This window comes from Coregonus lavaretus (genome assembly GCF_964263955.1).
Source record: "Coregonus lavaretus genome assembly, chromosome: 13".
Lineage (NCBI taxonomy): Eukaryota > Metazoa > Chordata > Actinopteri > Salmoniformes > Salmonidae > Coregonus > Coregonus lavaretus.
The window spans coordinates 7,334,784-7,350,476 of NC_140000.1; the positions used below are offsets into that span (position 1 = coordinate 7,334,784).

General features: G+C 45.9%; 2 protein-coding genes across 2 annotated transcripts in view; both read right to left on the bottom strand.

The window, feature by feature from the left end:
• LOC311139324 (cadherin-17-like) overlaps positions 1–6,580 on the bottom strand; it is a gene marked incomplete at its 3' end in the record, with an annotated part of 10,706 nt that extends 4,126 nt beyond the window's left edge. Inside the window, exons 1-7 of the mRNA XM_084174201.1 lie at positions 6,508–6,580; positions 3,354–3,426; positions 2,719–2,808; positions 2,501–2,638; positions 832–967; positions 575–733; positions 130–282 (exon numbers count right to left, since the gene is read on the bottom strand). Coding sequence (XP_084030327.1) covers positions 130–282; positions 575–733; positions 832–967; positions 2,501–2,638; positions 2,719–2,808; positions 3,354–3,404 — 727 coding nt within the window. The 5' untranslated portion in view covers positions 3,405–3,426; positions 6,508–6,580. The remainder of the gene's footprint in view (positions 1–129; positions 283–574; positions 734–831; positions 968–2,500; positions 2,639–2,718; positions 2,809–3,353; positions 3,427–6,507) is intronic.
• Positions 6,581–8,691: 2,111 nt separating this feature from the next.
• LOC311140465 (GTP-binding protein GEM-like) lies at positions 8,692–11,004 on the bottom strand. Its single transcript, XM_084175536.1, has 4 exons — positions 10,292–11,004; positions 9,956–10,032; positions 9,597–9,801; positions 8,692–9,436 (listed from the first exon to the last, which is right to left on the bottom strand). Exons 1-4 carry the CDS (start codon positions 10,635–10,637, stop codon positions 9,153–9,155), a joined length of 912 nt encoding a protein of 303 aa, XP_084031662.1. The 5' UTR covers positions 10,638–11,004; the 3' UTR covers positions 8,692–9,152.
• Positions 11,005–15,693: the final 4,689 nt, after the last annotated feature.

Below are 15,693 nucleotides of genomic sequence, written 5' to 3' on the forward strand. Positions count from 1 at the left end.
CTCGCTCTTTATCCTCTCTCTCTCTCGCTCTCTCTCTCTCTTGGACCATCTTGGTCAGGCTTACCTGACAATAGTGATTTTAGAGTTTCATCTAAAACTACTAGTAAGTACAGTGAAGCACACACAAACCTGCTCTCTGTACACAGCTGTAGAAGGGGTTGAGTTCATAAGGGATGTCATCTGTGGGGGTGCAGTACTCATCAAACTTCTTCTTCAGAGAATCCCTAAAGTCCCCTCCTCTGGAATGAACAACACCTTCCCTGGCCTTCAGCAGACGCTCTCCTGCAGGAACACACATACACACACAGCTGGAATCAGTAATATAATCACGTGGTACATGTGGTCAATATGACACCAAGCATGTGTTAATCTGATGTGTTAATCTGGAGCACGTGAGTTTAGTTGTAGTAATCTCGGCTGGTGTGAGACTACAGATGCAGAACTCACAGATTACCACTCATACAGGATGAAATGAGAGACCACAACATCTGGGATGATCTATGTGTGTGCACTTTGGGGCTCTCCGTGAGTGTGTGTGTGTGTTTGTGTGTGTGTGCGTGTGTGTGTGTGTTACCCTCGGCAGTAGTAGAAATATCTCCTGTGTTGCTGTTGATCTGGAAGAACAGTGTGTTGTCTCTGTTGGGGATCTGGGAGACCAGGGTGTAACTCAGATGGGCGTTGGGAGACTCTGGGTCGTCCAGGTCAGTAGCAAACACACGCGCAAATGGAACACCTGCAACACACACACACATAATGAACACACAGACAGACAGAGAAACAGACAGACAGACAGACTGACAGACAGACAGACAGAGTGACAGACAGACAGACCTGCGGGGGTACGTTCCTTGACGATGCCGTTGTAGTCAGTCTGGTTGAAGGAGGGGGCATGGTTGTTGACGTCCAATACGTTGATGGTGATGCTGACTGGACCTTCTACTGGTTCTGAACCCACTAAGGCCTCCAGCTACAACACAACAACAACAACAACAACAACATGAAGCTGAAATGTGTGTGTGTGGGTCTGTACAAAATGTCATTGTGTATGTGTGTGCATGCAGATACTTGTCAGATCTGGGAATCGACCAGCTATCCGACTGTGTGTTACCTCTACAGTGTGTGTATGTCTGTGTGTGTTACCTCTACAGTGTGTGTATGTCTGTGTGTGTTACCTCTACAGTGTGTGTATGTCTGTGTGTTACCTCTACAGTGTGTGTATGTCTGTGTGTGTTACCTCTACAGTGTGTGTATGTCTGTGTGTGTTACCTCTACAGTGTGTGTATGTCTGTGTGTGTTACCTCTACAGTGTGTGTATGTATGTGTGTGTGTCCTACAAGCTCTCACAGTCTCACGTCAGAATTAGACATTCATCCATGTTTCTCAAACATCACATTTTGAAGTTGTTCCAAATGTCAAATTTGGAAGTGTTTAAGGTTAAGCTTAGGCATTAACTCAAAATTCTTAAGGTTAGACATTAACTCTGAATGGTTAAGGTAAGGGTTAAGGTTTGGGATAGGCATAAAACGAAAATATCAAAAACAACTTTCTATCGCTGGATTTTAACAAGCAACCTTTTGAATCAGAGGCAGATGCTTAGGCCCATCCGCCATCCCTGTCCACAACGCCAAAACCTACTTGAAGGTAACAGCGCTCACTGTTGCCTCTAGTGGGCAGTTTCCACATCATCTCCTGACGTCCTCAGACATGGATGGACGTCAAGTACTGACTTGTATCACGGGTGTGTTAACAACTACAGCGTGTGGTCTGTGTATGTTAACTACTATAGTGTGGGTCTGTGTATGTTAACTACTATAGTGTGGGTCTGTGTATGTTAACTACTATAGTGTGGGTCTGTGTATGTTAACAACTACAGCGTGTGGTCTGTGTATGTTAACTACTATAGTGTGGGTCTGTGTATGTTAACTACTATAGTGTGGGTCTGTGTATGTTAACTACTATAGTGTGGGTCTGTGTATGTTAACTACTATAGTGTGGGTCTGTGTATGTTAACTACTATAGTGTGGGTCTGTGTATGTTAACTACTATAATGTGGGTCTGTGTATGTTAATTACTATAGTGTGGGTCTGTGTATGTTAACTACTATAGTGTGGGTCTGTGTATGTTAACTACTATAGTGTGGGTCTGTGTATGTTAACTACTATAGTGTGTGGTCTGCATATGTTAACTACTATAGTGTGGGTCTGTGTATGTTGACTACTATAGTGTGGGTCTGTGTATGTTAACTACTATAGTGTGGGTCTGTGTGTGTTACCTCTAGAGTGTGGGTCTGTGTGTGTTACCTCTAGAGTGTGTGTCTGTGTGTGTTACCTCTAGAGTGTGTGTCTGTGTGTGTGTTACCTCTAGAGTGTGTGTCTGTGTGTGTGTTACCTCTAGAGTGTGGGTCTGTGTGTGTTACCTCTAGAGTGTGTGTCTGTGTGTGTTACCTCTAGAGTGTGTGTCTGTGTGTGTTACCTCTAGAGTGTGTGTCTGTGTGTGTTACCTCTAGAGTGTGTGTCTGTGTGTGGGCCCAGTCCAGGGCCTGTTCCAGGTAGAGCCAGCCGTCCTCTGAGATGCTGATCTTTCCTTCAGTCTCTCCTGTCAATCTGAACCCATCAACCTCAAGGTGGGATGCTTGGAACTGCAGACGGAGAGAGAATGGATTAATACAAAGACAAGAAATGAAGGGGACAGGTGTGTGTTTGTGTGTGTGTGTGTTACCTGGTAGAGGGCGTAGGGTACAGGTGTTCCCTCTGGTACGTCTAGAACCTTGTTCTCCAGTGGTCCCTTCTCCAGGCCTTTCCCAGCAGCCTATCACAACACACGTGATAAATATACAGTAGCCCAGTGTTCCTCGTTGAACAGCCCCAGAGTTGCACATTTTTGCACAAGCCCAGTACTTGCACTCCTGATTCAGTCACTCAACTATAAATGAACACCTTGATTAGTTGAATCAGGTGTGCCAGTATTCGGCTGTAATGAAAATGTAAAACCCTTGGGATTCTCAAGGACAACACTTTAGCATGCAGTAGATGTTCTCTCTCTCCTTGCAGAAGGACAGTTACTCATTGACTCTACAGATTTACACAGAAGGAGACTGTCTGGCCTGCGTGAGCCTGTGCGTCTGTCCCTCATTCAATCTTTCAGTACGCTAATAAGTCACAGAGGGCGGCACAACGCCCTGTGGCATGTTTCCATGCCAACCAGAGCCAAAGCTCACACAGCAGTAACAAACCGGAGCAGAACCCAGAGAAGTCTCACTCCTCAGACAGTTACAGTCAAATATGAATGTAAGAGTTAATGCATGTAGAGTAATACAGTATAACGTAAAATATTTGAGATCGTAATGAACTCACTGTGCCGATGAGGAGGCTGAGCAGCAGCAGGTGCATTGTGGGATGTGCCATGATGAGCTTCAGTGTCGAGACTCTGAGAGGAGGAAGATGGGAGGGAGAGGAGGGGGTGGAGATGGGGGAGAAGTAGAACACACAGAGGTAGACTGTAATAAAGCCTTTGTCAATGAGAGGTTGTGTAGGTCAGGGTTTCCCAAACTCGTCCCTGGGGCCCCCCTGGGTGCAAATTTTTTTCCCCCTAGCACTACACAGCTGATTCAAATAATCAAAACTTGATGATAATAATAATATGCCATTTAGCAGACGCTTTTATCCAAAGCGACTTACAGTCATGCGTGCATACATTTTTGTGTATGGGTGGTCCCGGGGATTGAACCCACTACCTTGGCGTTACAAGCGCCGTGCTCTACCAGCTGAGCTACAGAGGACCACTCATGATGAGTCGTTATTTGAATCAGCTGTGTAGAGTTAGAGCAACAACCAAAACGTGCACCCAGGGGGGCCCCAGGCCCGAGTTTGGGAAACCCTGGTCTAGGTGTGTGTGTGTGTGTGTGTGTGTGCGTGCGTGCGTGCGTGCGTGCGTGCGTGCGTGCGTGCGTGCGTGCGTGCGTGCGTGCGTGCTTGCGAATGGGTCCACCAGTGGTGAGAAGTGGTTCGTTTTTCAGCACCTTCCCTTCCCTGGTAGTAGAGTCTGTTACTGATTCCCCTGAAGGACTAGAGACAAGGGCTCTCTCTTACTATCACTAACAGGAATCCACTAAGGGAGTGTACTGTAGTCCAACTATCCCCTGCCAGGGCCACACTATCTCTCTCTCTATCAGACAGACTTTGAGCTGACGGGGAAGTCAATGGCCTTCATGTGTAGGACTCCTCCCACTCAACCAGATAGCCCCGCCCCCTGGTTAGAAACTGAAAGTCGGTTTGAGCCAGCGGCAGCCATGACTGACCATACAAGGACGTTTAAAGCTCTAGGGGCAGAGAGGGGACAGGTAGCCAGGTTATCTAGTGTAAGTATTCCCTTTTGAAGATGACTGGACGACCACCACCCCCCTCCCCCTCCCCCTCCAGATGTGACTCATTCGTTAGTGAAAGGTCATTCGGGTGTGCGACCCCCCATGACCTGACAGTGACCTCATAGCCTGAAATAACAGCTTAGGGCGGGGGAACAGAGAGAGTAAAAATACCCTAAAGGTGTGTGTGTATTACTGTAGATTGAAATAGTGTCAGTCAGTGAGCCCCTCCTTGCTCCAACAGCAGCAGTCATACAGAGACAGAGACAGATGTGAGGAACAGAATAAATCTACTGAGAGCTAATGCTCATCTCTACTGACACTCCTTCACTATAAACACTTTCATGAAGATTCACAACACACACACAACCACACACCTGTCATCTTTAGAAATATATATATCACAGGAGGTTGGTGGCACCTTAATTGGGGAGGATGGGCTTGTGGTAATGACTGGAGCAGAGTCAGTGGAATGGTATGAAATACGTTAAACTCATGGTTTCCAGGTGTTTGATGCCATTCCATTTGCTCCGTTCCGGACATTATTACGAGCCGTTCTGAAACCCTACCTCTTTGAAGTATCTTAAATAACTCTCACAGCGCCCCTTTTCCCACTAACACTGACTTTGCTGATAAATACTGTGATAACGGAAAAAGTACTTGATACGATTGTGATGTGTTGTTGTCTCACCTAGCTATCTTAAGATGAATGCACTAATTGTAAGTCGCTCTGGATAAGAGCATCTGCTAAATGACTAAAGTGTCAAATGTAAATATACTCCAGAACACACACAACCATAACCTCAGCCTTCTGATGTACACGTCTCCATGACAGGCTAAAGGACACCAACAAGGAAAGGACATTCTGTTCTGTACAACGAGAACAGAGTGGATATAACACACCTCAACAGGATGTGCATCTGTACAGTGTGTGTTTGTGTTTTACCTGTTTCTCTAACTGTGTCAGTGTGTCCAGTACGTGTGAGTCTATAGCGTGTCCAGTACGTGTGAGTCTATGTGTATGACCCAGTCTTGTAGAGGGCAGAGAGAGGTGATAGGTGTATATTAAGAGTGTGAAGGTGACTTTGAGGCTTGCGGCTGCAGATGACCTTTGCTTCGCTCGCAGCACGATACGCTCTACCTGACAGTGCATTTAATTTTCCCTACCACAGGGGGCTGCTGAGGGGAGGATTGCTCATAATAATGGCTGGAATGGAGTGAATGGTATCAAACACATAGAAACCATGTGTTTGATGTGTTCGATACCATTCAATTTATTCCATGCCAGCCATTACTATGAGCCTGTACTCCCCAATTAAGGTGCCACCGGTCACCTGTGGTCCCTACATAGAACTCCCATTACTTGTCTCACTATCTAGCTACTGCTCAAATCTTATCTACTACCTTCTCCTAAAACACAAACTCTCTTCTGTTAGTCACCTGTTACATCTCTCTCCCGCTGGCTCTCTGCACTCTCTGTGTCTCCAGGAGTTCTGTCCCTGCTGACTGACTGACTGACTGACTGACACAGGCCAGCATCGCCATTACTAATCATGCACAACACATGGGGATCAGAACACAGCAAACCAGCACTCCCAGACAAGCACAAGATGGATGACTAAAGGAAACACACTACTCTGAGATGTTGCGACATGTCTCCGTTATAAAACAGATTCATCTCAACCCTTAGAATGCATTTTTCTAACATTGTGTGAGGCCTGCTCTAGGCCTCTCTCTAGAAGGCCAACACTGAGTGACCTTTGGTGTCTTTCTGCCCTCAAGACCAGACCAGATCAAAGCCAGGCCCCTGTGTCTGACCCAGAAACCAGACCCCAGAGGCTCCAGAGGCCCCAGGACAGTGGTGTTCAATAACACAGACTTCAAGCTGCCATATATACACACACACTCACACACAAACACACACACTGGCCAACACCCCCCACACACACAGGCCCTGGCAAAGTCAAGTCAAGATCACTACACACACCCAACAGAAATCCCCTAACGGAAAATGCTCAATATTAAACACAAATATACAAAACAGAAGTAACCAACAGATACAGGCTTCAACTCAACATTGATGACACAGAAAAAGAGAGAGAGCGAGAGGGAATGAAAGAGGGAGCGAAGAAGAGGGAGAGACATACCTTGCTTAAGAGTTCCAGTGTCACTCCTTGGACTGTAGTGTGATCGCTACAGCCCCATCCAGCCTGGTCAAACGTTAACTCAACATTAACATGCAACACTTTATGGAACCTAATCATTGTCTAATCTCCCCGCCCCGACAGCAGGCCCAGCCAATAGAGAAGCAGGGGGACAGGAGAAGTGAGTGTAAATAAGGGATGTAATAAATTAATATAACATTATTATAATATAGTATAACATGAACATCACAGAATGTCAACCATGAACAGGACACAGGAACAAAAAGTACTGTACTTTGAAATGTATGTATGAATATTCAGTGCTAAGTCCCTATTGGAGTTCCTCCTGTCACTACAGGCCTTAGGAACCATACAACTGGCTACTGGACTCATCACCACACAGAACCAGCAGGCAGACTGAACAATCTGTAAGGGTGGAGGTGGAGGTGGGGATTACAAAGGACTGGAAAAGTTTCTCACTCACAACGGACTTTAACCTTTGACTTTATGAACTGCTTCCTGTCTGAGAATGTCTAGTAGTAAGCTGTTTAGAGGAGCTTTGCTCAGACACAGATATGACTGCTTCTCACACAGAGTGACACACCTCTGACAGGTCCCCTGTTATAATGAACTGATACAGTGTGCTGATTGGTGGAATGAGGAACTGTTTCCTAAATAGTCAGACAGGCCAGTTCATCTTGAGTCACCTCTAAAGACTAGGTTGTATTAAAAAATTTTTTTTTAATGTTTTTGTCATTTAGCAGACACTCTTATCCAGAGCGACTTACAGTTAGTGAGTGCATACATTTTTTTTTTTCTTCTTCACACTGGCCCCCCATGGGAATTGAACCCACAACCCTGGCGTTGCAAGCGCCATGCTCTACCAACTGAGCTACACGGGTGTTGTGTACTTGGCATCACAAGAAGATTAAAAAGGCTTCAGGTGTGTCACAGTTCAAACCCACTGGTCTAAAATAAAGGTACCGTATGGTTAGTTGAGATTTACTCAAATCTATAACCACAAACCCATATCTCACTGAGTCTATGTAGTTCTCTGTCCCTCCATGAACGCTTGGTCAGTAATAGTGCTGCCAATGATGATGAGGATGATGAGGATGAAGGTATTCATCTCCCTGATGACTCATTCAGTAGGTGATCGATAATCAATAATAGTCTACTTTGATGAGTCAGAGTGGTAAAGTACTGAAACAAGCTTCGGATATCAACCTAATGTACCTTGCCTCTGAGATAAGGAACACAAATACACACGCATGCACACACACACACACACACTAGGGGCGTAGCCAGAAATTCTTTGGTGGGTAGGCCTGCATTTTATTGTTTTTGCTCAATCTGATTGGGTGGGCCTGGCAGGGCCTGGCTCCCCAGTGGGTGGGCCTGGCAGGGCCTGGCTTCCCCAGTGGGTGGTCCTGGCAGGGCCTGGCTCCCCAGTGGGTGGGCCTGGCAGGGCCTGGCTCCCCAGTGGGTGGGCCTGGCAGGGCCTGGTTCCCCAGTGGGTGGGCCTGGCAGGGCCTGGCTCCCCACTGGGTGGGCCTGGCAGGGCCTGGTTCCCCAGTGGGTGGGCCTGGCAGGGCCTGGCTCCCCAGTGGGTGGGCCTGGCAGGGCCTGGCTTCCCCAGTGGGTGGTCCCGGCAGGGCCATGCCTACACCCCTGACACAAACGTAGACAGACAAATGACATTTCATCAGGCTGCTATTTAACCATGTCCTAGTTCTTGACTCCTCCTCCAGGATGTTACCTTGGCAACTCACTTACTTCTCACAATCTGAGATACCACTGTACAAGACGTGTCTGTGTGTCTAGTTTCCCTTCATCAATTGAATGAGTGTTTCTAAAGGCAGCCCTCTCCAGGCAGTCATTCATACAGACATGGCTCTCTCTTTCCCTGCTGGCTTCAATCTCGTAACAGATTTAGCTGGACCCCAAACACACTCTGGCTGAAAGTAGCCTAATTATCCCTCTCTCACACACGCTACTGCCCTGGCACCAATCCCAGGTCTCTAGGGGGTCAGTGCCAATCATCCTGGTGGAAACACACACACTATGGAGTTATCTCTGAGGGGAGGATAACTGCTCTGTGTCACCTGCTGAGTCATGTTCCCATAGCATGTTTGTGTGTGTGATGTTATTGGAGTCTAGCAGGACAAAGACAACAAGTGAACAAAATGACATTTTAAAGAAAATATGGATTTTATTCCACAGCTAAACAAAACCAATGGAAAATATCCACACGTAGCAAAACATACACAAGATAAGCAGTGCAGATTGTCAGTTCTCAATTGGACAGATAGGACTATGTACAACACCACAGACATACAAACACCTTGTTGTCAGGCTGAAAACTGCCCTGGTAACCTAGTTAAAGCAGAAAGAGAGAGAGAGGAGAGAGTGAGGGATGAAAAAAGGACAGGAATTAACATCTCTCATGACCCTAAAAGGATTAGAGATCACTAATGATCTGGCACCTCTCTCTCTTTCCCTTTTTCAGTGTCAGAACACTGCATGTCCATTGGTTGATTCTCCAGACCGTCACAGAGGCTGGCGAATGGGGCGACAGTTTTGAGGGGTCAGTCTAATGTAGACTGCAGTAGGGGCGGGGCTGTGTGTGTGTGCGTGTGTCCTGGGTCTCAGAGCACTGAAAGGTCATGGCAGGATTTGGACTTCAGACGGAACGCGGCGTTGGCATTGTTCTTGGCCACCATCTTGTCCAGGAGGCGTTTGGCCTTCTTGGGTATGCTGTCGCAGCGTGTGTGTGAGTGGGTGTGTCTGCGGCGGTCGTTGTTCTCCTTGGTGTCTCTGCGTAGTCGTAGCTGCTGTACGATGCCATGGAAGGCTGGCCAGACGTTGTGTTGCATCGCTGCTGACGTCTCGATGAACTTACAGTCAAACACTGCAGCACACGCACGACCCTCTGGAGACAAAAACAGTCCCACACAGTCAGACAGCTGCCGAGAAACTCAGAAACACACTCACTATCAAACACCATAGCTCATCCACAGCCCTCTGTAACACATACACATGTGCATGCATGCACACACACACACACACCAAGCCTGTGCCTCTAATCTCACCGGTAATTGATACCTCTCTGCGGCGGACCAGGTCACACTTGTTTCCCACCAGGATGATTGGCGTGTGGTGGGCGGGGCGGTGTTGGCGGAGGGATATACGCAGCTCTGAGGCTTGCAGGAAGGAGGACCGGTCAGTTATAGAGTAGACCAGCAGGTACGCATCACCTGTCTGGATACACTGGTCCTGAGACGACCCTCCCTCATCCTGAAGGGAACACAAAATAGAGACTAGGTTAGAGCTGTGATATGTAAACACACTGTTAGAGTATGGCAAAAACACACACACAGCAAGACAGAGTTGAGACTAGGCCTACAGACTAGAGTTTCATCAAGTAACCATGAGAAGCTTCTCTCTTTACCTCTGAGTCCCAGTTGTCCACTAGAGTGACTGTGGCTTTCTCTCCATCCACTGTGATGGTCTGCTCACACACCTCATCTGAAGCACAAACCAATCACTGTGTTAAGAAGCACTTTCACAACCAACATCGATATTTAGAGTCATACAAATAGAATTGTTAAAGCACCTTACTTTTATTTTGATGTAAGATGGATGCGTAAAAAGGAGCCCAAGTGAATGTTTCCCTATATGCCCATTACGCACAGAAACATTAAATACATCCATCACTAATTTATAATATTGGCTTACCCTATAAAACATATTTTCCTTACTATCAAGCACATTGTAATTAATTCACCTCCACAGAGTTCGAACTCGTCACTGTCCATCGCTCCAGCGAAGATGCTGGCAATCGCGGATTTACCGACCCCTCTGGCGCCCAGCAGCACCACGTGAAACGGTCTCGAGCTGCCCCCGGTATTCCCGGTAGACTCAGTGGAGATGACGGAGTCTGTGGAGTCTGAAGAGGCCAAGCTGTAGCGGCTCCCATCCGATTCCCCGGTGGAGTTCGTACAGGATTTGGAGCGGGACATGCAGGCTGGAGGCGCGAGGCTGTCTGAGAGGTGGCTCCCGGTATCACTGATGCTCCACCGGTGGAGTTGGTGCTGCAGCCGCAGACTGTGTCGTCGCATGCTCAACAGCATGATGATAAGATAATACAATAAATACAACTAATAAAACTCGGCCTTTAAAAATAAAGGTGAGCTGAAAAAACACCCTTGGACTGGACTATAAGATAAATAATGGAATAGATGTGAATCTCCTCAGTATTCTCAGAAAGTTAAATAAATCCTACAAGTCCATAATTAAATGAAATTGATGAAGACTGGATACAACCGAATGTCCAAACTCAGGAATAAGAGTTCATCAAATGCTATGAGCAAATGTCAGAAGTTGTTCCACATCGGTGGAAGTCACGCATTAGTGCCGGTAGACAGTTAAATCCTCGAGAGGGGAGAGAGAAGAAGAGGCTGTTTGGTTGATGTCTCTGACCACTGTGAGCGCGAGTAATCCCGTAAATCGGTCTCTCTCTAATGTTATAATGGGATTTCATCCGCGGCGAGATTTATATAAAGGAGGGCTCAGCGCGAGAGAGGGGTTCCTTGACGTCAAGTCTGTGTCCCCTCCCTTAGCCGTGTACATTCTCACGGCTCGGGCCAGTGGTGTTGAGGGGGTCTGGCCCTCCCACCCAGAGGCAGCAGTGGATAAGTGGAGATGTGTGTTTCCACATGTGTACTGTATGCCTGCCTACATGTTCCTGATACTATAGAGGCTGAGCAGGGACATATCATAACAGCCTGGTCTCATAGACTAGTAAATGTAAATCCGGGACAAACAAATTAGTATAGTAGTAGTATGATATGTTATGTTTGGTATGATTACATGAGACAGAAGGTTATAAAGATGCACTGCATCGCAGTGCTAGCTGTGCCACTAGAGATCCTGGTTCGAATCCAGGCTCTGTCATAGCCGGCCGCGACCGGGAGACCCATGGGGCGGCGCACAATTGGCCCAGCGTCGTCCAGGGTAGGGGAGGGAATGGCCGGCAGGGATGTAGCTCAGTTGGTAGAGCATGGCGTTTGCAACGCCAGGGTTGTGGGTTCGATTCCCACGGGGGGCCAGTATGAAAAAATAAAAAATAATAATGTATGCACTCACTAACTGTAAGTCGCTCTGGATAAGAGCGTCTGCTAAATGACTAAAAATGTAAAATATAGTGTAAAGAGTCATTGTATTGAATCTAAACCGCTGTGAAATATATTTTCCGCAACCAAAAATATTTCATTTTCAGGTGTTTGAAGCTGGTGTACAAAACCGAAAGTAAAAGACGCAAAAACGAAACTTAAGAATGGGAAGCATAGAAATAACAGACATAGAACAGATCTACCGCTTCTTAGACTTGCTTTCAATGACAATGACAGATTTCTAACTCACATTTCTGTGTGAATTTGGTCAGGTCGCCAAAAAAGTTACATGTTGCAGCTTTAAGGCAAAAACAAAAGGTGGTGGTGCCACCTAGAAAACGTTAGCAACAAAAAATTGGAATTCATAACATATCATGTGTTTTGCAAATTTGAAACACATTGTACATTTTGCAAATTCGTAACTTATCATACGAATTGTAATTCGTAACATATCATACGAAAGGGATGATTGACATCCACAAATTAATACATACCATACAAAACGTAACATATCATACTAAATGAGGTGTATGGATTTACGTACAAAATACGAAATTCTCTGAGACCAGGTTGATCATAAAGTACAGGTAACTGCCAAAATAAAGGAAACACCAACATAAAGTGTCTTAATAGGGCATTGGGCCACCACCAGCCAGAAAAGCTCAATGCATCTTGGCTTAGATTCTACAAGTGTCTGGAACTCTAATTTGGTGTTTTGTTGATGTTGGTGGAAACCGCTGTCTAAGGCGCTGCTCCAGAATCTCCCATAAGTGTTCAATTGGGTTGAGACCTGGTGACTGAGATGGCCTTTACATAACAATGGCTAACTGTGAACACGCATTAACATCCAGGGTTAACACTTTCTCACAAAGCAACTGTTTTGACTATGCAGAAGTTGTTGATTCTCCTCTTCACAAGTCTCTAGTGTCACCCTGGGTGATGGAAACACACTTCCCAAAAAATAACAGTAGAGCCAACATTAACATAATCACTGGTTACACTCTGGTGCTGCAATGGAAAAAGGTAATAAAAAGCCATGCATTTGAGTGACAGAAGGCCCCAGTCCTTATTCCTCTAGGCAGAGGCGTCATGCCCATAAGGGCCACAAGGGCACGTTCCCCCTCAGATTTGTCCTGTTTAAAAAATTAAATATATGTTGTTGTTGTTTCTCTGTAATACTACTAGCCACATAGCAATTTTATGACGTTAGCTTTAGGTAGCCTCATAGCTAGCTACCAATAGCCATTTCAGGCTGTCAAGTAAGAGTAGCTACAGTGCATTTGGAAAGTATTCAGACCCCTTGACTTTTCCACATTTTGTTACATTACAGCCTTATTCTAAAATGGATGAAATTGTTTTTTTCTCTCACCAATCTACACACGATACCCCATAATAACAAAGCAAAAAAAGGTTTTTAGACATTTTTGCAAATGTATAAAAATAAACTGAAATTTTTATTTACATAAGTATTCAGACCCTTTACTCAGTACTTTGTTGAAGCACTTTTGGCAGCGATTACAGCCTTGAGTCTTCTTGGGTATGACGCTACAAGCTTGGCACACCTGTATTTGGGGAGTTTCTGTCGGGTTGGATGAGGGGCATCACTGCACAGCTATTTTCAGGTCTCTCCAGAGATGTTAGATCGGGTTCAAGTCCGGGCTCTGGCTGGGCCACTCAAGGACATTCAGAGACTTGTCCCGAAGCCACTCCTGCGTTGTCTTGGCTGTGTGCTTAGGGTCATTGTCTTGCTGGAAGGTGAACCTTCGCCCCAGTCTGAGGTCCTGAGCGCTCTGGAGCAAGTTTTCATCAAGGATCTCTCTGTACTTTGCGCCGTTCATCTTCCCTCAATCCTGACTAGTCTCCCAGTCCCTGCCACTGAAAAACATCCCCACAGCATGATGCTGCCACTACCATCCTTCACCGTAGGGATGGTGCCAGGATTCCTCCAGAGGTGAACCTTGGCATTCAGACCAAAGAGTTCAATCTTGGTTTCATCAGACCAGAGAATCTTGTTTCTCATGGTCTGAGAGTCCTTTAGGTGCCTTTTGGCAAACTTCAAGCGGGCTGTCTTTTACCGAGGAGTGGCTTCTGTCTGGCCACTTTACCATAAAGGCCTGATTGGTGGAGTGCTGCAGAGATGGTTGTCCTTCTGGAAGGTTATCCTATCTCCACAGAGGAATTCTGGAGCTCTGTCAGAGTGACCATCGGGTTCTTGGTCACCTCCCTGACCAAGGCCCTTCTCCCCCGATTGCTCAGTTTGGCCGAGCAGCCAGCTCTAGGATGAGTCTTGGTGGTTCCAAACTTCTTCCATTTAAGAATGATGGAGGCCGCTGTGTTCTTGGGGACCTTCAATGCTGTCTCTGAGCTCTACGGAGAATTCCTTCGACCTCATGGCTTGGTTTTTGCTCTGACATGCACTGTCAACTGTGGGATCTTATTTAGACAGGTGTGTGCCTTTCCAAATCATGTCAAATCAATTTAATTTACCACAGGTGGACTCCAGTCAAGTTGTAGAAATATCTCAAGGATGATCAATGGAAAAAGGATGCACATGAGCTCAATTTCGATTCTCGTAGCAAAGGGTCTGAATACTTATATATATATATATATATATATATATATATATATATATATATATATATATTATTTTTTTTACCCCTTTTTTCGTGATTGGTTACAGTCTTGTCCAATCACTGCAACTCCCATACAGACTCGGGAGAGGCGAAGGTTGAGAGCCATTTGTCCTCCGAAACACGACCCTGCCAAGTCGCACTGCTTCTTGACACACTGCTCGCTTAACCCGGAAGCCAGCCGCACCAATGTGTCGGTGGAAACACCGTACAACTGGCGACCGTGTCAGCGTGCATGCGCCCGGCCAGCCACAGGAGTCGTTAGAGCGCGATGGGACAAGGACTCCCGGTTGTGGCCGGCTGCTACACAGCCCGGGATCGCAGCCTAGCACTGCAATGCAGTGTCTTAGACCGATGCGCCACTCGGGAGGCCAGGGTCTGAATACTTATGTAAATAAGGTATTTATGTTTTTTATTTGTTATAAATATGAAATAATTAAATAAATAATTAGTAACTTAGCAGACGCTCTTATCCAGAGCGACTTACAGGAGCAATTAGGGTTAAGTGCCTTGCTCAAGGGCACATCGACAGATTTTTCACCTAGTCGGCTCCGGGATTAGAACCAGCGACCTTTCGGTTACTGGCACAACGCTCTTAACCACTAAGCTACCTGCCGCCCCCATGAAAAAAATTATAAAAACCTGTTTTCGCTTTGTCATTATAGGGTATTGTGTGTAGATTGATGAGGAATGCACTGTAGCTTGTCTAACTTTCTTAGCTGGCAAGCCTTTTGGCAAGGTTAGCAGACTTTAGAAAAGCAAGAAATTACTAAATGTAATGAATAAGACTCACATTCCTTTTAATATTTTACCCAGATTTTAGCAGAGAATCATTAGTTTCTTTTTTTAAAAACACCAGTCAGGAGGATACAGACAGCTCAAGAAGTATGCTTAGATACGCAGAAAAATAAACATTTTTGACATATAATTAAGCATAATTATTATGGCTCTAGATTGAAGGAAAAAGCAAAATTATCAAATTTACAGACAAGGGGCCCAGCCCGCCCCCAGCCATCCTCAGGTACTTTGTGCCCCCTGCCTCTAGATGAGGTATATAGGGCATCAGAATGCATTTACGATATCATTATCACAATTCCTCCTGATGCAGGCCTATGTCTCCATTAACCTCTGACTGGTAAAGAAGCTGAATGAACAGATATATTTAGAGGTAGGTTTAATGCAGTAGGCTTACAGAAGACTTAGATTAATACTGTCAATGAGATGAAACACTGAGCCAGAAGTTACACCACGAGTCATACTGGGTCAGGAGTTACATCACGAGTCACACGGTCCTCTGATGTCCTCACCCCACCTATGCATTTGCATCTCTTTTCCTACCGAACAAACCAAAATAATGACAGTGGTAAGTCCACACAATCACACTT